General features: G+C 27.7%; 4 protein-coding genes across 11 annotated transcripts; 2 read left to right on the top strand and 2 right to left on the bottom strand.

The window, feature by feature from the left end:
- The first annotated feature begins 10 nt into the window (after positions 1 to 10).
- Positions 11 to 6,852, top strand: LOC126915661 (uncharacterized). The gene is made up of 7 exons (XM_050720526.1): positions 11 to 482; positions 886 to 974; positions 1,050 to 1,195; positions 1,286 to 3,155; positions 3,236 to 3,442; positions 3,531 to 3,592; positions 3,679 to 6,852. The coding sequence occupies exons 1-7, from the start codon at positions 361 to 363 to the stop codon at positions 3,868 to 3,870; spliced, it is 2,688 nt and encodes an 895-aa protein (XP_050576483.1). The 5' UTR covers positions 11 to 360; the 3' UTR covers positions 3,871 to 6,852.
- Positions 6,853 to 7,184: 332 nt separating this feature from the next.
- LOC126915665 (protein king tubby) lies at positions 7,185 to 11,630 on the bottom strand. Of its 2 annotated transcripts, none has more exons than XM_050720534.1 (8): positions 11,363 to 11,630; positions 10,746 to 10,881; positions 10,592 to 10,684; positions 10,342 to 10,517; positions 10,106 to 10,273; positions 9,685 to 10,030; positions 9,458 to 9,610; positions 7,185 to 9,339 (listed from the first exon to the last, which is right to left on the bottom strand). In XM_050720534.1, the coding sequence occupies exons 1-8, from the start codon at positions 11,402 to 11,404 to the stop codon at positions 9,206 to 9,208; spliced, it is 1,248 nt and encodes a 415-aa protein (XP_050576491.1). In that variant the 5' UTR covers positions 11,405 to 11,630; the 3' UTR covers positions 7,185 to 9,205. The 2 variants fall into 2 exon arrangements, with proteins under 2 accessions (XP_050576491.1, XP_050576492.1); XM_050720535.1 differs by having other exon boundaries at positions 10,342 to 10,514.
- Positions 11,631 to 12,110: 480 nt separating this feature from the next.
- Positions 12,111 to 17,624, bottom strand: LOC126915664 (transmembrane protein 62-like). Of its 2 annotated transcripts, XR_007710287.1 has the most exons (14): positions 17,114 to 17,624; positions 16,890 to 17,001; positions 16,672 to 16,809; positions 16,237 to 16,563; positions 15,902 to 16,034; positions 15,643 to 15,798; positions 15,398 to 15,545; positions 15,159 to 15,281; positions 14,995 to 15,076; positions 14,785 to 14,913; positions 14,525 to 14,699; positions 14,194 to 14,418; positions 13,797 to 14,049; positions 12,111 to 13,289 (listed from the first exon to the last, which is right to left on the bottom strand). XR_007710287.1 is itself a non-coding variant. In XM_050720533.1 (13 exons), the coding sequence occupies exons 1-13, from the start codon at positions 17,315 to 17,317 to the stop codon at positions 14,016 to 14,018; spliced, it is 1,986 nt and encodes a 661-aa protein (XP_050576490.1). In that variant the 5' UTR covers positions 17,318 to 17,624; the 3' UTR covers positions 13,336 to 14,015. The 2 variants fall into 2 exon arrangements, 1 of the variants encoding a protein (XP_050576490.1); XM_050720533.1 differs by lacking the exon at positions 12,111 to 13,289 and having other exon boundaries at positions 13,336 to 14,049.
- A 337-nt stretch (positions 17,625 to 17,961) lies between these two features.
- LOC126915662 (uncharacterized protein PF3D7_1120600-like) lies at positions 17,962 to 22,889 on the top strand. 6 transcript variants are annotated; one of them, XM_050720531.1, is made up of 8 exons: positions 17,962 to 18,166; positions 19,085 to 19,163; positions 19,327 to 19,523; positions 19,618 to 19,782; positions 19,855 to 20,004; positions 20,061 to 20,163; positions 20,230 to 20,481; positions 20,566 to 22,889. In XM_050720531.1, the coding sequence occupies exons 2-8, from the start codon at positions 19,085 to 19,087 to the stop codon at positions 21,951 to 21,953; spliced, it is 2,334 nt and encodes a 777-aa protein (XP_050576488.1). In that variant the 5' UTR covers positions 17,962 to 18,166; the 3' UTR covers positions 21,954 to 22,889. The 6 variants fall into 6 exon arrangements, with proteins under 6 accessions (XP_050576488.1, XP_050576486.1, XP_050576487.1 ...); XM_050720529.1 differs by having other exon boundaries at positions 17,964 to 18,166; positions 19,085 to 19,159; positions 19,323 to 19,523; XM_050720530.1 differs by lacking the exon at positions 17,962 to 18,166 and adding an exon at positions 18,479 to 18,497 and having other exon boundaries at positions 19,085 to 19,159; positions 19,323 to 19,523.
- Positions 22,890 to 23,077: the final 188 nt, after the last annotated feature.

Below are 23,077 nucleotides of genomic sequence, written 5' to 3'. Positions count from 1 at the left end.
AGTGATATCTATAAAAGGAAAGTCAAAGGAAGTTGAAAGAAAATGCAATAAAACGAACCTTCTATGAATTTCTTTTGTACCGTGGTCTGCGCTGATTCTTCTTGAAAACAAATTGAAAGTCCCGAATAAAAGTTCCTATTGTCCTATCTGTGGTTATGTTTGTCAAGGGTTCAATTCATTTTAATATATATACTTTTGAACTGTAAACGGTGCCGAATACCGAGGAATTTTGTAAATGACTTGGCAAAACGTGACACTATTTTTATATATCTACCACGTCATCGAGCTGAACGGGAAAAGGCACTTTAACGGTAAAATATGTGTTCATCGGAACTTTTAATATCGTAATCTGAGCAAAACATGTCAGAAAGGAAAGTGGATACAGAAATTGTGCGGCAGCAGTATACAAACGATACGAGCCTTATTGATGAAGCTGAAATTATTGATGTGTCTGTTTTGGATTTTGATGATAGTGATGGCTGGTAAGTAGTTTTAAAATAATTTGTAATTATGTCGAATGTTTACAATAGTTGAATTGTTTTAACTACTGTTTAAATTTCAAAAGAATTGTCATTTTCTTATAAGATTATCATACTTTGTTATTATCATACATTAAAAATCTTTTTTTAAAATTAATAAAAAAATTCGCTGATGTTTTATAGAAATGCTCTTTAAGCTTATATTTTTTTTATTTTTATTACTAAAAATATAACAAGCTTATAAGCTTATAAGAATAAGTTTATAAGAATTTAAAAAGCATATATTTCATAATGTATGCAAGAATACGTATTTTAGTTTAATGAATCATTTGGTAGATTCTATATTTGTCTATGTAAGCTTCTGTTGAAGGAATAGCTAATGATTATGAATTATATCTTTTGTTAGGTTGTACATACCATCAGAATATAAAATGGAATCCACTGTCCATGATTTGTACACCTGGTTAAAAACTGAACCAGAATTAACTTTTTCAGGTATTGAAAATGTCAGTCATTATTTTTTTACAATATATTTATTTTATATGTTTAATTTATATATTTTTTATTTAGCTAATAAAAAATCTATTGACACAAGAACATTTACGAGATCGAAGAAACGGTCTAGTAGAACTACTTTTGAATCTATTTTGGAATCTTTATCTTCACCTGTGTCAAATACATGGAAAACTTCAAATTTTTCAAATATAGAGGAAGATGTAAGTTTATTTATATTTATATAATATATGTATAGTATATATACTCAAAGTGTAAGTTTAAATTTAAGTATATTTCTTTTTCATATGTAGTTAAGCAAATATTCAGACATATCTACTACAAACAAAGAAGAAGCTGTGCCTCCTATGTTAAAAATGACACCTAATACAAATATTAATTTTCTTCCTGATGAGCCTGTAACATCAGGCCAAGGAAGCATGGAAGTATTCTTAAATATGTCTCAATCAAAGGGAATTGACTCATTTATTAATTTAATGGAACCTGGCCTTAGTGATCCACTGATGAACGTTTCACAACCTTCTATTTTTTATTCATCTATCACTTCATTACCTAGAGATGATTCATTACATAATACAGAATGTAACAGAGATGAGGAATCTTTAAATATAACTCAGTTGTGCAGTCAAGAAATTTACAAGTGTGAAGATATTAAAGATTCAAATGTCAATGAAACTTTCTTAAAAAGTAATGAAGCAGACAATAACAAAAGCTACTGCCTGAGCACAACGAATAAGACTTTTACAAATAAATCTGATGACATTGGAAGAGAATTAAATGAAACTTATAATGCTGATGAAGCTTCTGCAATGGTTGTGTTATCAAGTTCAGATAAAGATAGATTTAGTATAACTAAGTTGTCTTCCACATATGTAAATAAAGATGATACTAATACACAAATATTACAATCAGAAAATAGTGAGAGAAAAGAATTATGCAATTTAAACACTACATATCCTTCGGTTTTTCAAAAAGCAGAAAATTCGCATATTTTAGATACTACATATTGTACAGCAGATACTGAAAAAGTAATCAATGGTATAATTTCAACTGGTAAAAATGATATGCAATGTGATAAAGATCAAGTATACGATTTGCAAAAAGATATAGTTCATGATGTATTGAAAGATAATGAACCTTCCATACCTTCTATAGATTCTTCTTTTACACTTCATGATGATGCTTTCAACCCTATATTTAAGTTGCCTATTCCTCTTTGTAACCAGTCAACTCCCAAAAGTATAGACATGTTAAATTTCACGTATAGAACGATTACCAAGCCTAAGCCTTTAGAATCATCTCGAGTATACAACACAGCTTTAAATTCAAATTTTAAAGCGCCGACATTGAGGAAAGAATTATTATCGGAAATACACAAAAGTGGAGATCATAGACTGGATTGTACCTACAATCATGTAATTAAAGAACACCAAATTGGGAAAACTAAGAAGGAAATCAATGAGGCTTTGAGCCAGAATGTCAAGAATGATATTCCTATAGAAAATAGATATAATACATATAAGAAGGAATCACCAATTAACAAAATTAAACCTCATGCCGAAATAGCAGACGAGGCAGGAGCTTGTATTAAAAATTCGCCAGAAAAGAAATATTATACATTCACAAAAAAGAGTAGTAATCATGGTGGCAAAACTGACATGGAAAATGCAGAATCATTTGATAACGCGGACGCTACATTCGTAAAACCAATTTCAAAATTACAGAAGCGGAAGCAACATGTACCGCGGATGTTTTCAAAATTGCCACAGTTTCTTCAAAAGTCTAATCCGAATCTTGTATCCAATTCGTTGAAAACTGTTAACATAACAGGTACAAATGTGTCTAACTATGGATACATGAAAGGTTCGCAACCAAACATTGTAAGAGATGTTGAAAAAACTCTAGCAAACAAATTATATTCTGTCGGAAAAATGAGAAGTGGTTCTGAACAACGCCTTTTAGAATTGAACACAGGCGTTGGGGAACTTCATGTATTAGGTGCTGCAGGATCTACAGAAAGTATTGAAAGTACACATAGCGCTCATAGTGCACCTGATTTAGATGATAGACTTAGTACATGTTCGGATAGTAGCCACAATTCATATACAACACAGCCAATGAATATTGAACAACTGCATCAGATAGTACGGATGCAAGAAGAAAGTTAGTAATATTTATATTATGATATTAAAAATATATTATGTTATATAAAAAACAATATGTTTATATTCCTTATATTTTAGGTTTGAAACAAGATGCAACATCTGGATTAAATAGGCGAGTTTCAGAAAGTGCTTGGGTTGGTGTAAAAAAAGATTTGTCTTCTCCTATACTAAAGAATGGTATTGATAATTGCGACAGTGATTCACCATTAAGTATTGACTTCAATGTTAAAACAAGCTCTCCAATATTAAGCCCTACAAGATCTAGTCAGTCAATAAATACTGATGGTAAGTTACAATAGTGTATTTAACAATCTTCATATAATTTTAATTGTTTCGACTATATAAGAAGTACTTACTAATGTATCTTTTTAAGATCTATCTACAGAAACTGTATTGAAACAACAGAATGAAGTAGAAATGGTAAAAAAAGTTGAAGTAAGTTTTTTGTTTGTTTTATGTATATAAACTTTGTTTACGAATAATTTTTAAGATTACTTGTTAAATGTTACACTATCATACAGGCTTCTAATAAACCAGTTATGAAAGTTGAAAATAAAACGAGACTGCGACAACCAACAAATTGGAACACAGGCAATAGACCTTCAAATCTTATGAGTGCTATTCCTAGACCACCATCACGCATACCAGCACCTAGATTTGTCAGGCCAACCGCAAAGAATATTCAAGGAGATATAAAACGAGGATATACATAAAATTATAAGGGGTATCCATAATCAAAGTATGCGTTTTTAAATAATATTCGTAATTTAATCTGTATTCATACTGCAACTTGTATAAAAGATGTTTTAAGTTATGACCTTGGAGGGAAGATGATAAAATTCAGTATTATTAGATTTTCAAGAATAATAAAAAATAGAAGAAATTGAATTTATATCATACTCCTAACCTTTTTGAGACTGTTTATGTTTATAAAGAAAACAACAAATTTAAAAATGAAATATCTTTATGACAATTTGGTGTACAAATTTTTTTATCAAATGATCTGTTGAAAAACTATTTAGAATATAATGTTTCATGTTAACCTTCTTTTATCTAAATTGCTTTTTTTAAAATATTGAGATATTTAAAACCAAAAATTATCCCTCCAAATTTTTAGCTTTTCAGTAATTATTTATAGAGTCCTTATATTTTAATTTGAATGATTTCCATATATTGCGAAAATACAAAAATATAATGAATATGGATTGCTATATTTGCAGCATGAGATAATCCCTGTTACATGTGTAGATATATAAAAATCATTTTTTATAAAAATGTTGTTAAATATAAAATGGAATTGTATGTCAACAAGAGAGTATATGCACGATGTGTGTATTCCACTTACAGGGTTAATAATATACCAGTAACATGCTGTGTGTAGCTATAAGAGAAATTTTTGGATCTGACATTTTTATAAACTTTATTGTCAGGAAAATCACATGAAACAGTAAGAATGGACTGATATGAAAAGTATTTAAACCTAAGAAAGTATTTAGAAATAAGTTTATTTTATACTATTACAAAAAAATGACATTCCACATAAAAAAAAACTGAAGAGAATAAAAATTTACAACAAAAATATTCAAGTGATAAAAATAATAATTTCCATAAAGGGGTATATACAAAATATGAATTTTGTATTACATGTAGTTATAGATAGGCCTGAAAAAACATCAAATCGAAATTTTTTAATGCAATTTTTTTCTACAGAACAGTATTAAAAGTTTAGGGTTTAATCATTATTATATAAATTTTTATAACGACATGTAAAATGTATAAAATCATCTAACAAGATAATGTAGTACCATTTTCAACATATATATATGGCCTATGATGTGTACTAAATTAAATAATTAGATTGAATACACAGCAATTTATGGTATATTATCGATTCTATGCGATATATTTGTATATTTTTAATACCCTTGAGCATAATTTCTTGCTGATCTGCAATACTTATATTTTTAACTCTGATTTTTATAATAACTTCTATATTCTGGAAATGAATGCTTTTAAATACATGAGAATTAGTGGAATGCTCTTCTGATTTTATGAACTTTTACATCTTAAATTATAGTTACCAAAAGTTAATTAAAAAATTGTTCGTATATCATAGAAGAGGTCAATGTCAATTTAATTACTAGAAATTGCAAATCTTTAATAATTCTATTTATATATTAAAGTGAAACCAAAAAATATGCTTAGTACGCTGACAATTGAAAATTTTAATCATTCGTATTAAAAATGTATATAAAATATTTAAAACTCTTGAAATGTTTTGTAGTACATTCTACAATAGCCTTTCAAAGTTATAAAAAATATAATTCATTTGAAATTAGAAAATGTAATTAAAAATGGAAAACTGAAATATCTATGAAATACCGCATTTATCTTTTAGGACAAATAGAGTAAGCTCCTCCTAGAATAAATTAATTACTGTTTCTAATCAAAAAGTATTATTTGTTAAAAAATAATATTCTGTGTTACTTTAATAAATATCTCTGAATGACATCACTTCTTTCCTATGCTATGGAGCTTACTAAACAATGTGTACAATAAATCATCATTTATTGTATACCTTGTGCATTTCATTTCCGTCCTGAAACATCATTTTTTATATTAAACCAAGAAATTAAAAATTATAACATATCACAGCGTACAGATGCTTAAGAAAAATGCATTGTCAGTTAATATACAATTATACTATATATTATATTATATATATATTGAATTCAAGTTCCATTACTATTTTAATTGCTGACAAAATAATATGCTATGGTAAATACATCAAATATCAAAACTCTGTATAAATAAATCAGTAAACGAATAATAATTATAATTAGGATATCCGTGAAATGTTTTTTAATGATATAAATTTTAAAGCTTTCACAATGAACTTTGTAGAACAGTCTTTGGTATTTTCAAAGGACTCATTTGTAAAGAAGGCTTTGCAATATTATAGATTCTTCAAATATGTTTCATGTACATGGAAAAACATTTATATGAAATGATATATTTTGTTTCTTTAAATCAAGTTTGCAAACGATTTGTCTTAGTTAGTATTCTGATACTTGACACTGTTCAACATTCCTCTTCTGTAATTCTTTGCTTGAAGCAATAACAGCAAGAGGAGCAATAAAGTGCTCATTCATTAATGTGGTTTTTAAGGTTATTATCAGTTTTATACGCATGGTTACAACTTCGATATTGAATTCATTTGACATTGAATTTTAATGCTACATATTTTATGATAAATCGTTGCGCTTGTTGCGTTATGTTTGAATTTGTAATGATATAAGCTTGGATTTATGGTTATTTTATAACATATACAATATAGAATATATTTGATCATATTTTAAAATGTTCTTCGAATATCAATAATTCTATGCAATTAATTTGGCACCCCTCTATAGTGGTAAATTAAGGTATAAGAAATAAAAAGTAAAATTAGGTCTAGTTTTACAAGATTCTAGTTTGGATATATTTTTAAATAGAAAAGAAAAAAATATTGATGAGGATAAAACAATATTGAAAATAGTAATATATTTAATATGAGAGTGGAAGACACAAGAATAAGATTCTTGAATAGTATTTCTGTATATCATTTCTTCTTTTGATTACACAAATATTCAATCAAAATTTGATAACTTGTATTCATGTTGTAAATAATAAACGTAAAAGTGATAGTCACATTATATCCTTTATTTATATCTCTGAATGTTAGACCTTAAGTGCCTTCATTGTATTTCAATACAAAAAATTTTTTTTATACATTTAAACTAAGGAAATTAATTATTTGTTCACTAATCTTATCGTTCAGTATTGGTGTAAAACTTTCATGTGATCTTTTTCTATTAAAGTCTCTACTAATAAATGTTATGGTCATAAATATTAAACCTTTCAACCATTTTCTACTCCTTTTGTGCCAAGAATTATAATTTCTTAACATTTTTTAAAGAATGATTTATTATATACAAAATTAAAGTTCATATAAATCTACATAAGTTATGGATCTGAAAACAAACCATAAGAAGTTACAATTTGTATTTATTTTCAGATTGATGAAAATATAATACTCATTGAACACTTTAATTCACAACATTAAACATGATAAGCCAATTACAGATTTTACTTTTTAATGTGTACACGCACACTCACACGCAATTAAAGTATTATCAATACACTTAAATGCTATTCGGTATTAACATTACTGAAGTAAAAAATAAGTCCAATATGAAATATTACACTTATAAAATGTCTAATTGACATTCTAAATAATATTAATACTGTTTACTTATATAGTATTTAAATTGGTTTTGCTTTATCTTGATAAAAATGATTTTGCTTTAAGTAGCACCTTTCTTTGATAAAATATACATTCATTTTTTATAAATAGCAGTACTTTATCACAAACAAAACTTAAGATGTATAAAATTTATAAAGTTACAAATTTTCTCCAATACTTCTATAATGCCGTTTTTCGCGTTGCAATTTGTTGCAATTTTACATTTGTTTACATCTCACTTTACCTTTTGTTATTTTATCTTATTTTATTATATATATAAACATTTAATACCATATATATCTAATTCCCAGCTGCATAAAACACACTAATAAATGATCTTACAGAATTTTAAAATAATAATGAACTTTACCTTTTGTAAATTTGATGAAAATAGTACATCATCATTAAAATGCTCATAAGTGTCGAATTCAATGGATGAAGATTTACATAATGAAATAAAAATTGTCAAGTTTTTCTTTGCAATTCCCTAATGTGCAATTAATGTTATGTAAAGGCACAGCATAAAAATATTTTTATCAATGCTTTAATGAATTCATTCTACATTATACATAAGTATCAACATATCTTTGGTATTTTTATAAATATAAGGGATTTTATGTCAATGATAACATGTTTTTTGAACAATAAGTTGTATATCAAATAAAAATACTTGATATGTATTTTAAATGACATGTTTAGACAATGACTAACAGATCCATTATAATACGTACACTGAAATCGTGGTTACACTGCTATAGCAATATCTTTGACCAGTGCACTTAGATATTCAAAAATTTTTCACACAGTGAAATACAATATTATGCACTGGGAGCTATACACAACATATTTTCATATAAATAAAAACATATTTGTCATTTGTAAGATTATTCCCAATTCTAAGAAAAAGTAATAAATTACATACAAATCCGTTTGCAAATAACTGATCATTTATCTCCTTAATGTCAGTTCTAAAAAACATTGCAGATAAATATTACCTTTAATCTTACTTCTCATATAATTTTTTGTTATTTTATTATCATGAGTGTAAAATGTGCTTGATATCTTCAAGCAAAGATATATAGCATAAAAACAACTCGACATATATGTATTCCATATACTTTTGATACAAAGATTCATTATCATCTGTTTAGGCAGTAAATTGTGCAGTGTATCAATATCAATATCATTGCTATAAAATATCGTTTGTGTAAAAACCTGATCATGATAATACCAAAATGTGAACCTTGTAAATACCAGACATTTGATTGCACAAACATATTTTAAAATATTTCAAATATTGGATAAGAGAGCAAACAATTAATAAAATATAAATTAAAAATTGTACAGTTTGTTTTTAAATTATAATTCTTTACCATGTATATTATTTATCACTGAACGTTTATAGGCAATATTATTATTACAAGTATTAACAATAAAACATTGCATGTGCAATACGAGTCGAAATGCACATTATAGCACAATATATTAAGATCAACAACGATACAATTATAACTGTTATCTTAATCCTTGGGCGCAATGCATCAAATGTGAAATGTATGTTTAGCATTTAAAAACAGTATCCATATATAAGAAAAGTGAACACACGATTTATACCGATTATCCTTACATCAGATATCAATAGAATACTTATTGTTACAGATATGCTTGTACAATCTGTTGATTGTCTATTGCGGATTCTTCTAACCAATGTAGTTTATCGCCCATAGATGTATAATCATTTTTACGCTCAATTATGAATTATATTATTCACAAGCTAACTTACTATCAAAGCTACTTAAAGCGATGGCAAATGCTTGAAGCGTGCACAATGGAAACCTGTAGTCCATTGTAAAAACATCTTCTGCCACACGACCAAATTGCATAACAACGTAATCAACTAAAACACAAAATCATAAAGTGATTTTCTTTAATCTACAGAAGTGTGACTATTACAAACTTCCCAAGTATCCTTTCATTTAAAATATTTCCTTATGTCAAAGGCATAAAATACAAACCATCACTATCGTGTACCACTTGAAAATTTTTTACAGACGCTTGAGTTACGCGTCCGTGGAAATTAAGTACATATGATTGTGTGTCATCATTCCATACAGGAGTCTTATTGTGTAATTCTATTAAGTTATCCATATTTTTTGTTTTCCATCGTTCTGAGGAAATAAAAAATAAAGAGTAAAAATATTGATTCAATAATATCTGCATTAAAATCATAGTTTATATATACCAAGAAGTGTTTCGGACTCATCCCGTGGACAAATCTCAACTCTCTTTTGATCCGATGTCATTCCCGGGATAATGACAGTCATTTTACGTGGCCCTTTAAATCCTAAAACGTTAGTATCGTATATAACCGCCGCTAATTCTTGCCTGGGATTAAAACGATCGTCTCTTTTATTATCTTTCATTAATGAATATCCATTATCGTATATGGTAAATTGTGTTCCCAGAAGATTTGATCTTAATTTTCCAATATAAGATTCGCCTGTTCTTGAAAGGTCTGTAGGATCGGTGGAAATTAAATAGTTACTTGTTGTACTTTTTTTTCTTTTACGTCCAGCTAGTAAGAAAATCTATAAATGAAAAATATATTGTTTGCGTTTTGTAGATGTATTTGTTCTATAGAGATTTTCTAAAGAATCACATACCTTCTTCCCATAATCACGTTCTAAGTGTAAAAAATAAGTTGGGTAGAGGCCACGGTCCATACCCTTTCTATCACGTGTTATCCTACATTTGTAATGCATTTTTTTATTTGCTGGTTGTAATACAAAATGCTCTATATTCCCTTCCACGTTTCCCTCTAATTCTGGACTCTGAATGATAAATCAATGATACATGTTTTAGATGATATATCATTTTTTTTAGTTAAAAGAGAACTTACTGAAGAATTATTCTCCCTACTGATAAGTGTGCTAGCGCCATCTGATGGAGCTACTCTAAGAGGTGAAGGACATGGTAAAGATTCCGAAGGAGAGTGTATATCTATAGGTGACGATTCTTCATCTGCACAATCTGCAGCTTCCATAGTTTGATAAAAACCTCCTTCTGTACTTACTTCTATGACAAAAATGTGACATTCATGTATCTGTTATAGTTACAATTAAATTAAATTAAACATCTAATTAATATACCATGAATTCTTGATTCCACATCCTTATTTTCTGCAAACGTATTTAAATCTGGGTTTGTTTGTGATATATTAAACTGTAATGGCCCATCATATCCTAAAAAAAACAAAAATTATATATTTCATTATAATTAACTTTCTTAGCTCATTAAACTTACCTCGAAGCTCTTTGTTTGGATTCATCCATTTTGTAGAGTGACTTGTAAGCTGAGTGCTTGATATGTTAGATGCCTGTACCATTCCACCAGCACCACTTTGTCGTTTTTGTTTCATTTTTTGTGCAATTAATTGCCTCTGTAATTGATAAAATCATTATAACATCAAATGTTTTAGAAAACTGAAATACTAATTTTTAATTGGAATTTATCAATAAGAAATGTATATAAAAAAACGTGAGAAACATAAAATAAAGATAATGTTTTTTTACAAATTTAATGCAAGATAGAATATTTTTGTCTTGTCAAATCAAATTTCAATAAAAGGACCATTATATTATAATTGCTCTATATACAAATTTATAAATATTTAAATGACCTACTTTCTGTGTATGTATACGTATGCGTGTACATATATATATAATAGTATAATATAATTTGAGATTCCAGCTAAAGAAATAATTTTATTATTTCTATCTTCCTACAACATGATATGTACTCTAATAACATTCTTTCATCTTTTAAAGTATTACAAATACAAAATACATGATTGTGGTTTAAATGAAAATTCAACATTTCAAAATTATCATCAGAAGTATTTAAATCTATTACTCGCGTACCTGTTGTTCGAGTTTCTGTTGTCTTAAATCTAGAGATGTCATATTGCCGATATGTACTAACGAGAACTGTCATATGCGATTGATTTCCACAAAATAATTCAGCTTCTCACGAGAACCAATTTGTTTACGCCAAACATATTTCGTCGTCCGTGGCTACCTAGGCAACCGTACGATGGAAAACCCTAACATATTTTTAGGGAGAAATCTTAGCTCTGTTGGTACTTATGCTGGGGAAAAGTTACAAAAAACTACATGGAAAGGCACCTACACAACTATTATAAGTAATAATAAATCGCGCATTTCCATTCAGCAGAATTAGTTCCCGCGCATTTCTTTTTAAAAGCAGTTTAAAAACATTTAAGAAATAAATCTTAAGGAAGCATTTTCGAATTATTTCCTTTATTAACTTTCGAGAATTATTAGATATGTTCTTCATTACGCATTCAAATATTAACATTACGTAGAATGGTGAAACTTAAATTATGCGATACAATTAGGATAGCTGGGTTAATTTAAAGTCGTAACTTAATTAAAATGAATAAAATCGAGATGATTAATAAGTAGACCGCGGATTTTTATGCATTTATGAGAAATTTAAAAAGGCAAAAATATATAAAATATCTAAATTAGACTGCTCGCACTATTTAGTAGGTGAAATAAATTTCTACTTAGCTTTTTTTTTGCGTTTATAAAAATATGAATTTGCATAAATATCTGTAGTCTATCCAATAACTATACAATTCTCAAATTAGTCAAGCTATGTATAACATTTATTAACACTTACATGCATTATTGTGTTGTAAACTTCATAGTATATATTTTACATATTTTTTTATATTACTACTCAGTCGAGTGATTAAAGATATATTTTATGTTATGCATGAATTATTTGAAAATAATATTCCTTACTTTTCTTGTAGCAGTTTATAAAATACATTAAATGCTCATACTTCATAAAATAAAGAATTAATTATGATTCCCAATAATTATTAATTTCATAAACTTTTGAAAATCATTTTGTACAAAACCAAAAAGTATGTGAAAACAGGCACTATAGTTATTAAAAAGTTGTAGCTATATTGAGAATTAATATTGTGTACACATTTATGAATAATAACTAAAAACGAACTTTCAATCACATTCTTAAAGTTTTCTGAAAATGTATTGAAAATGTATTGTAAATATGAAAATATTTATGGAAGAAATTTATAATTATTAATGATTGGGAATCATTGGTCTACTGAGATCACATTTTTACAGTTCTGAGATCATATTTGAGAACAATAACAGTTAGATAGTTTGTAGAAAAATATAGAATAACAATAAAATCTATTCTTTAAGGAAATATTGATTTGTATTTTAAAAAAGATGTCAATTATCCACACATTGTTTCATTCTCTTTTTACCTGAACTATCCAAAACAAAATATAATTATATGAGTAAAATATAAAAAGGTATTACAGAAATTTATAATTAAAGAATTACGGCTATTTACCGCAGGAAAAATAATACCTTTCATAAAATGAAAATAGTAAAGTTATCGATTTTACTTATAATATCTTCAGATTTTTAAATTGATTTTGCTTCTTATTACATGGATAAGATTTGGCTGGGCAATATTAACACACAGAAATATATAATGAATTAAATTTTAAAACAAAAATACTTATAAGTTATTGTTTAAGTTATTATTAAAAATTTATCTCTAAAATAAAGCCAGACAGTTTCTTTTATTATATTATATATAAAATATCATGTTATTATGTTTTAATATCATATGTTATTGCAATTTCTTTTTCTTATTTCTATAGATAAACTTTTAATTTAATTTTTAGCTAAAATATAATATGTAGCGTAAAATAAATAATTAAATTTTCTTCTTGTTTTGGATTAAATCCCTTACATAAAATATTTTATGTAAATACTTCTGTAAAACAACATGGAAGCGCGTTAATAATTGTTATAAACGGAAATTATTTTAAAATTAATTGAAAGGCTTCAAAGAAAGAGATAGGGAGTATTTAAATTAGTCATTCAGAACACATGTTCTTAAATTACTGTTTTGAAAACATTCGAGAACAGGCAAATTATTAAAATCAATTTACGGATATTAAATGTGTAAAAAATATTAACAGTCTTTGCTAGAACTTCATCAGTTGATAAATTCTTTGGCATTCTCTAAAGGAACTTATTGATTTTAATGTACGATTATAAATAACAATTACAGTTATTTAAATTTTTTTTGATAAAATAAGCAATAAAATTTTTATTCTTTTACACTAATCTAGATTTGTGAAATGTATCATAGCTAATTCTAATATACACTATATGATAATGACTTTAAGTTTATATTTACTGGACAAGAAATAAATTTATATTGGCCTATTTCAATTTGATATATAAGAAGTAAGTAAATAAAAATAGACATACATACATATATACGTAGGTGTTGGAAAAAATGAGGAGGGCTTCCTAATATGTGCAACTCTATACATTTCGTCAAGACGCCTCCTTAATATACATATATATGTAAATGTATATTTTTATAAATTGACTACATAATATGTATGTGAGGACGTGAAAATATTCCAGCTATGTAAAATTAATACTGGTAATTTACTACACTTTCATGGTAAGTTATATTTTCTATAAACTAACCAAGGGGAGACCATACTTTTGCAGCAGACCTTTATTATAAACAAAAAATCATAATTAATATAAGTAGAAAATATAATAAAAGAAATTTAGCAATAAACTATTATTAAATCCAATAATTCATGGATTAGTAATTTAAATTTCTTAGAATATCTAAATTTTGATATAATACATACCTTAGACATGAATATGGCATTGTATCTACTTGATGCCATAACATGATTGCAAAAAAAATACTCCAAGTGCGTAAAGGACATAATATGGTAGCCAATGTCCCATATGCTAGCCAGAAGAAATAAGCCATACACGTTTGCATCATAATTAATAATATTATTGGTAAATATTGTAGGACAAAACAAATCTTAGATAATGGTTTCTCATTTGGTTTAATATTTTGTAACCTGTAAAATCATTAAATTAAATTTTGTTTCATTATGTGTATACTTATTTAGCGATATGTATAAATATGGCGCAAGCTGTGACAAAAAGTGGTACATTTTGTCTTACCGTTTATCCACTCTATTAGCTAAAATTAGCATCAATGGTAGATGAAAAGAAAATAATTGGAAAAATCCGTAAGCATAAGTAAAAGCACCAGGTAAGAAAGATTTTCCAATAAATGTTCCCCATGCAAAAATTACACCTGTCTGATTTTCTATTACTTCACCAACAGCCCATGGACCTTAAAAGTACATATTTCGTTTTTGTAAAATTGCATGTTCAACAAATATGATAAATTAATAAATGCTAGTTGATTAAATGCTTACCAACTGTTAAATATAATGTATACAATACTAATGGAAAAAACAGACGATCAACTGTAGATAATATCCATAATTTTCTAACCCATGAGTAAAAAAATTGTATTCTGAATCTTGGTCGATGCATCTGTTTCCCTAATTAGGGAAAAGTTACAATTTTAATTTTCTACTTAACATTAAGAACTTTCTAGCAATATTTAATGAAGGTTTACTCACTCTCACACAATATATGAAGGAAACGAAGTACACACAATGGGATTACTAATAAAACTAACACTGTTCCAAAGAGGAATTGGAACTAGATAAGAAAAAGATTATATCAATACCTAGATTTGCGCAAACAGGAAATTAATTTGTAGTATACCTATTAAGCTACTTACGATATTACTGACGTTAGACATAAGTATAAGTCTAGGTAAAACGCGAAATGATAAACGTGATCCATCAAGAGCAAATGGTTGAACTACTGTTGCTTCCCTTCCATCCATGTCGGAAACTCTTACCTGTGATTATTTTTTTGTTATTAATTTTCAATACACAAAGTGTTATGTAATATCACTAATATTTAGTGTTATAAAGTAAAAAATAACAAAAAGTAAATGAACATATTTTACTAAACTCGAATAGTATGTATTCCCTCTCTATAATCTGTGGCGTTCCATCTCAAAACATAGAGTGGTCCTTTAACATGTTCACATTCAGACCAAGGTTCATCATCTAACTGAACCTCGACAGTCTTTATTAACGCTATCGAGAATGCTAATATCCTACAAAAACAAGAACGTGTAACGATAAAAATCAAGAATAATATACAATATTTAAATATAAGAAAAAACATACACTTCATTGTAGAAAAATATTTACCTAACATGTGTAGATTTAATAACAGATATCATATTCTCTTTCCCGGGCATTGTATACAAAGCATGTTTAGGATTAGTTATTAGTACTACAGGCCATTCTTTGTGTTTTACATCAATGAACGAAAATTGACCATGGTCAATTGCTCCTAAACGATACCTGAAAATAAACATAAACAAATATTACAATTATTTATAACTTAATATAACAAATAAGTGAATGTGCTTCTTATTATAATGAATATAAAGTACAAATAGTTTACATTCTGTTATCTTTCCAATCTGCTAACTCTAATTCAAGAAATCCTCCTCGTTGTAGAGTGTACATATTAGGCACTGCTCCGCCAAGCATATGATAATGTCCACAAAGATATACCATACTTTCTTTATGTTTGCCTGAAAGTATATTTTAGAATTTCTCTAAAAATTGTACTTTTAAAATAATATGTATTATCATTGAAAAGTTTGGGATCATACATCATTCTGCACAAACAAATTAAAATTAGAATTTCAAGATTTTACTTATTGAAACGATAATAAAATAAGTTAATAATCCAATATGTTTAGATGTAAGAGTATATATTTTGTTAATTATTACCTATGATATTTCTAATGCTGGTATTAGTTTGTGATAGTATGCAGGATGTGGGATAATGACCAAACCATATTATAAAATCTGCATTATTATCCTTGGATTTATCTACTAAATTGTATATACTTTTAATTTCATGCTCATCTAACATGCCAACAAAATTGAATGGTCTTCTCGGGCCAGGTTTTAAGCAAGCATCTATTGCAATAAATGTATAATATTTTGAACCAACTTTTATGGTATACATATAAGATCTTGGGTGCTTCTGTCCTTGAATGGAATAGTTTGAATAATAATTATTTTTTGATTCAAGACTTAATACATTGAAATTATCTGAAATAAATTTAAATAACATAATGTAAATAATATTATATATTTTAACACACAATTTTTTTTAACAAAAATTAGTCTTAAAAATGTATACTATGTTATTATCCCTACCATGATTGCCTCTCACATCTAACCACAAAGTCTTTCTGGTAACTTCAGTATCATCTAAAACATGCTTATAATATTTCCATTCTTCCAATATTTGCTTTGATCCCATTTTATCCTTAGCTTTTGCATCTGTGAGATCACCTGTTGGATCATTCATTATTTTATCAATAGTATAAAATTTATTTTATAAAAGAATATCATTAATATCAAATGAAATTTACCTGAAGCAAGAACAACAGTAGGTTTAATACTGCTCACAGTAATGTTACAAAATTCCTTTAGTTCTGTTATTCTAAATGGATCTTGAAATATGCTTATATGTATATCTGATATCTAAAAAGATTTAAGGTGTAAATAACACTGATTCAGAAATCAACTAAAGGCAGACACAACTTACTTATGTATAATTACTAAGTACGCGAATATTTTTATGAAAAATATAAACCTGTAAAAACCACATTAGCTGGTCAAAGGATTCTCCAATATCATAAAATTTTGGCTCTGACCATCCTTTTTTCACATCCTTGTTATGCAAAGTATCATCTAGTATATGATTATCAACATTGATCAAATCAGCAACATTTGCTACAAATATCGATAACATTAGTACAAAGACTAAGAGGATTACGGTGGATTTCGTTATTTTCATTTCTAAAGGGACTCCTTAAATGCTTTACACGACAATTTTCTTATCAGAGTCGACCACGTTCTATGTACTTTCAATGTTTACAAATTCTATATGTTAGGTTATAGTTTGAGATACATATGACATCTGGAATGACACGGTTTATCGAGACCGGAAAATAATCTGGAATTTGAATTTTTCATAGTTTCACAATTTTCCGTGATCGATTGACAATTATATATCACAATACAATCACAATCAAGTATCTGATCATTGTAGAGCATCGAAGAAAAGAATTGACATGTTCTGCGCATGATAGATTTTAGCAGTGATGCTCATGTAACATTTATCATAGCTAACTTTGTGTTTCTTTTATTGCGTATCTACCTTGATACGTCACGATTATGATTGCAAATCTTCTAACATTTTAGTGCGAATTTTAAATCTTATAAGATTCTGATGGCTCATGTTAATATAATTTATATTTAATAATACATGTTACATACAAATTGCATTAATATATATGTATATAATTTTTATAGCCACATATATATTGAGGTCTTTTGAAGATTCAACATGTTTATAATAAAGCATGTAATAAAAACATGCTTTATGGATAAAATATAAAATTAAAGGTGGCGATGAAAACCACTGTAACCATCACCACTAATAATTTTCTTATTCGAGCGAGAACAAATCCATGAGTGCGGTTCGTGAGTGTGTTGTGCGGTGTCAATGTGTCCCTGTAGGAAAAATAAGGGTAGTGCTCAACAGTGACATATGTGGCTGATTTTTAATTGAAGCAACGCAACGCTCTCCTTCGTGATGTTCTAATTTTTATTCTCTTGACACTATTTGCAGCTACTTGCAACCGTACGTCTTGTTTTTATTCTTTTTAACTTATATTATTATTACATATTACATGTTCGATTTATTCCATTTTTACGTTTCAGAGAAACGGATTGTACATTTGTATAACCTAATTTTACATAAATGATAGCTTTATTAATATGCCGACTTTATGCAGAAATCTTTGTGGTCGTACTGATTTCCTTAATTTATATAAATTGACAAGGATATATGTGAATGTCTATATATAGATAGGCTCACCTTTAAAAAGATTAGATTTTTTTAATGGCTTGAAAAGGTTGAAATCGATTTTAAATTTAAGCCGTCGAATAGGAAATAGTTTGGTTAATACGATGTATGATAGTTGTTAATTAACTTATGGTTAATCTTTTATTAATAATAAAATGTATATTTTCTTATAAATTGGTTCCACGCATACAGAGTGGAAGAATATGACAAATGTAAAATATAAATCTTTTTCATGTAATAAATTGCGTATGATCAATCGTAATATTTAATTGAAGGATGAGAAATTCGGAAGTGAAGTTCCTTTTGAAGTAGAGCAACGAAACGTGACACGAATATCTACTTTAGTACTTAAAATGCTTGACTTATTACGGTTACTCTATCGAACTTATAGCGTTTGTTGTTCGCTTAATTTCTACTTTATACGACCTTAAATTAGTTATATTAATTCCTATGTAAATTTATATGAATGCATATAAATAATTAATTTCTATTTAAAATAAAATATTCAATATTACTTTTCTTATTTGTACTAATTTTATTTGTAAAAAGGGGAAATGGGAAATAGTATAGATATTTGAAATATGAAACATGTCAATGTAAATAATTATATCAATTTTAAAAATCAAATGAAAAATGTTTCTATCATGCTAATAGTATGTTTCTATTTTGATTTTTTGAAAAATAATATTTCAGATGGCATCTAGTGCACTCGAAGAAAAGATCAATAAAATTCGACAACAAAATGAAGAAATTAGGAGGAGATACGAGGCACGTATTATGATATAATAAAAGTTTATATTAAGTTTGATACATGTACACTTTATGCTTCACTATTGTATTATATATGTAAAGCAAGTTTATTCCTTGACTGTGAGGTCAAAATTAAATAAATATATACTTTATACTTCACAAATCATTCTTATTGCATTAGGAAGTTGAAGAAGATAAAAAAAATGCAGCCAAACTGAATGCTTTGGTGCAAATGGTACCATCAACAGATTGGCCAGAAAGGAAAGAACCACCAGAGTTTTCAAATCCTCCTAAAACCAAACCGAAGTTAACCAAAGAAAAACATGAATATACATTGCAATCTCATGGTGGGGAAGGGAAAAAAATTCACTCTTTTGCTCAGGTATTAATAGAAATTATTTTTGACTTTGTTAAATTTAACACATGAGTGTATGAATATATTTGTTTATTAATTATGAGAATGAAATATCATTTAGGGAGAAGGACCACCACCGGATCCTAAATATAATTTTTTGGCAGATTCTGAAAGGGAAGAACCTACTATAGAATACACAAAAGAAAATAGTGGGAATAGGTCTCATCATAAAGCAACAAGAGGAAGTTTCAGAAAAAAAATTGGTGGAAGAGAGGGTAATCAGAAAGTATGTAATAATATTTTATTTATAAATTTAATTAATTATATCAAATGTAAGAGACTTCATTTTTATACATAGGATATTAAACCAAACAAAGGAAATTACAGAGATGAATCTCAACCAGGATATGATGCCTGGAGAGCAGAAAGGAATCGTATCGATGAGGATCGTATTAGTAGACAAAGAACTGCAGAGGGAAATTGGCGTCGAGAATGGGATAATGATAAAGTAATAAATAATTATTTTCTTATGGATATCAGATTGATAAATTGTTAAAATTATAGGTTCATATCATAGATGATGGAATAAAGAAATCATCAAGGCCTACATTAGGAGACTTTACGAAAAAGGATCATAAAGATTCCGACCGGAAATATCATGCTAATAGTACGTTCAAATGTTATTATTAAAGTTTCATACTTTATGAAGATACTGTTAAAATATTGTTTTTAGATAATGAATATGTCAATTACACTCGCGGTGGTGGTCATCGTGCTTATCGTGGTTCAACAAAGAATTTTTATAGTAACTATGAAAATCGATCTCATAATACCTATGATCAACATAGGAATAATACAGCAGCATCAGCAAAAACTTCTGTTTCTCCAACTTCTGAAGAAAGAACTGTTATTGCAACTGATAAGAGTATCAAGGTTACAGTAAATCAAAGCAATTTAATAAAAGGACCAGTGATGAGCGTAAAAGGTATCGTAAAAATAGTTATATAAATCTAATTTTTGGATAAGTGTGATAAACATAAATTTCCTAAGATATAAATGTAAATTTTAGTGAATTCACCAAGCATAGCTGGAACGGGAAGAGTCGGGCCACGACAAAGAACTCGTGTAACGTACAGTCATTCAGATGTTGACGTTCCTCCGTCCGAAGGTGAAGCTTTCTTTCGCCAAAAGTCATTTGAAGATAAGTCGAAAGGAACTTATTTTAATAATCAAAAGTTTTCTAATTTGAAGAGGTCTCATTCGCAAAAGAAGAAAGAGAACGAGACAAAATATCAGTATCATCAAAGAAAAGATATAAAGAAGGAAGATAGCGATGGAAATTCATACAAGCATTATGATAATGAATTTAAATCTTACACACAGAAGGATCAACAAAGATCTTATTCTAGTAAATCACCAAAGCTTTCGAGAGGAAATATGAAGATAATAAAACATGATTCTTCAAATGTAAATGCTTCACAGAAACACGATGCTGAAGAGTGTTCACCTTCTGATCAAGTAAAACTTGAACAGAATTTTGAACCGAATATTGAACATAATAGAGAACAAAATCCAGAACAGAATATTGAACATGATATAGCAGAGGATAATAACACATTACAGGAAACTAAATCTGAAGCAAATGAAAATTCCAATATGGAAAATGTACAATCGAATATTGAGAATGAGATTACGAAAAAAGTGTCGTCAACGAAAGATGGGGAAACTGAACAAATTTTTTTTACTTCAATATCAGGTATAGATAATCCTGAACACATCGCTGAAGATGCTATGAATAAAAATAATGTTGAAAATAAAGAAGCGTGCTCAGATTCTCTTGCAAATAACGTAACAGAAGATTTGCAAAAAAATAGTAATATGTCTTCCGAGGTATCGGTTCCAGATAATGTTCAGTCTAATGAGGAACTTATGCCAAACGCAAGTAATGAGGTATTAAACAATGTTGCGAAAAATATTACACTTTTACATGAAGATGATCAGCAATCATCGAAACAAATTACAAAACAGCTTGTAAACGACGACTGTGATAATATTGAAAGCGAAGTTACGGTGCAACGAAGTATAGAGGAAGTAACAGATAATTCTGTTTCTTTGTTCGAAGATAAAATATGTTCTGTGATAGAAAGTAATAATCAATCGGTATGCAATAATGAGTTAGTACAGGAAGAACAGTTAGTGCAGAAAGAAACATTAAATATAGAAAAACAAACGGATCTTGTTTTAGAAAACAAGACTGAATCACCTAATCCAAATTTAGAGGATGCTCTAAATTTTTGTGAAATAAAATCTGAGAACTTTCTTAGTCCTGCAAATGCGGAAGAAGATTTAGTAGAAGATACTAAAGAGAAAACTGAGAAAATGAAGGACGAGAAAGAGGAAAAAGTGAATGAAGAAAATGAAAAAACATATTGCAATAAAAACAGTACCAGTTCTTAATAACACGTGTACAATAACGTAGTTATACTGGTACTTTTTGATGTTAGAAACATTTCTAATGCTCATTATGACTAAAAATATTATGTTAACATATGATTAGGAACAAATTTTATGAAAATGCTAACTACTGAAAATTTCTTTTAGTCATTAGAAATTAGATTATTAATTTTCAGTTTATGATTTTAAAGTATTTTACAGCAATAAAAATAAGTGCATTTTAATTGGTCGGTTCATCAGCGTTAAAAAATTTGAAACATTTATTTTTAAATTTTTTAATCTTTTTGGCAAGGTATCCGAAAAACATTTTTTAAAATAACGCATTTTCGAATCATTATAACTAAGTGATAATACTTGCGCACAATCGTTAATGTTATTTAATTAATCCTTTGCGGATTTACATTTGAATACTTTTTGTGGTAACATTACTTTTTTTAACGATCTTCCTGTAATTGTCACAAGACCTGCCGGATGGGTTATTAATTGGTGAGTTTATTAATAGGCTCCAGATAAAAAAACATTCTCCTTTGCCTTTTTCTTTATTTCTCTTTTTTTTTCTTCTTGATATTACAGCATCACAAGTCACAAAAATAATGTTATTTTTGTTAAAGATCCAATTTTAATTTTTGTTTTTTTATTTTTTTAGAAAAGTAAAAAACCGCAAAGGATTAGCGCACTAAAAGTTAATCACTATAGTTCTTTTACAATACATAGAAATTGACAAGGCCGTGACTCTTATTTCTTGATATTTTATATCAAATTTTACGACAATAGAATACTGACATCGGTTCAGATATTCCGCTCGAATGATATTTTTATAATTGGCTATAGCAATTAATTATATATTGGAGATTGATATATATGTATACAGAGGAAAAGTTGTATACTTCAATATTTCGAGAGCTGTTGATTTAGAAAGGAAGAAAAAAAAAAGAAAAAGCAATCGTTTATAACATTCTAAATATTATAACATTAAAAGATAGGCTATATTTATTTATCTTTAGTCAAGAGCAATGTTATGTTACTTTATAGTTTATATAATTTATTTGCATCTTTTTACTAAAAGATTATTTATTGCACGTTTCCTTTTTTTTATTATTATATAATATTTTGTTACATGCTTGCTT

The sequence above is a fragment of the Bombus affinis genome, chromosome 4, assembly GCF_024516045.1.
Source record: "Bombus affinis isolate iyBomAffi1 chromosome 4, iyBomAffi1.2, whole genome shotgun sequence".
NCBI lineage: Eukaryota > Metazoa > Arthropoda > Insecta > Hymenoptera > Apidae > Bombus > Bombus affinis.
Note: the sequence above shows the minus strand (reverse complement) of the source record. Positions and strands in the feature narration are given on the sequence as shown.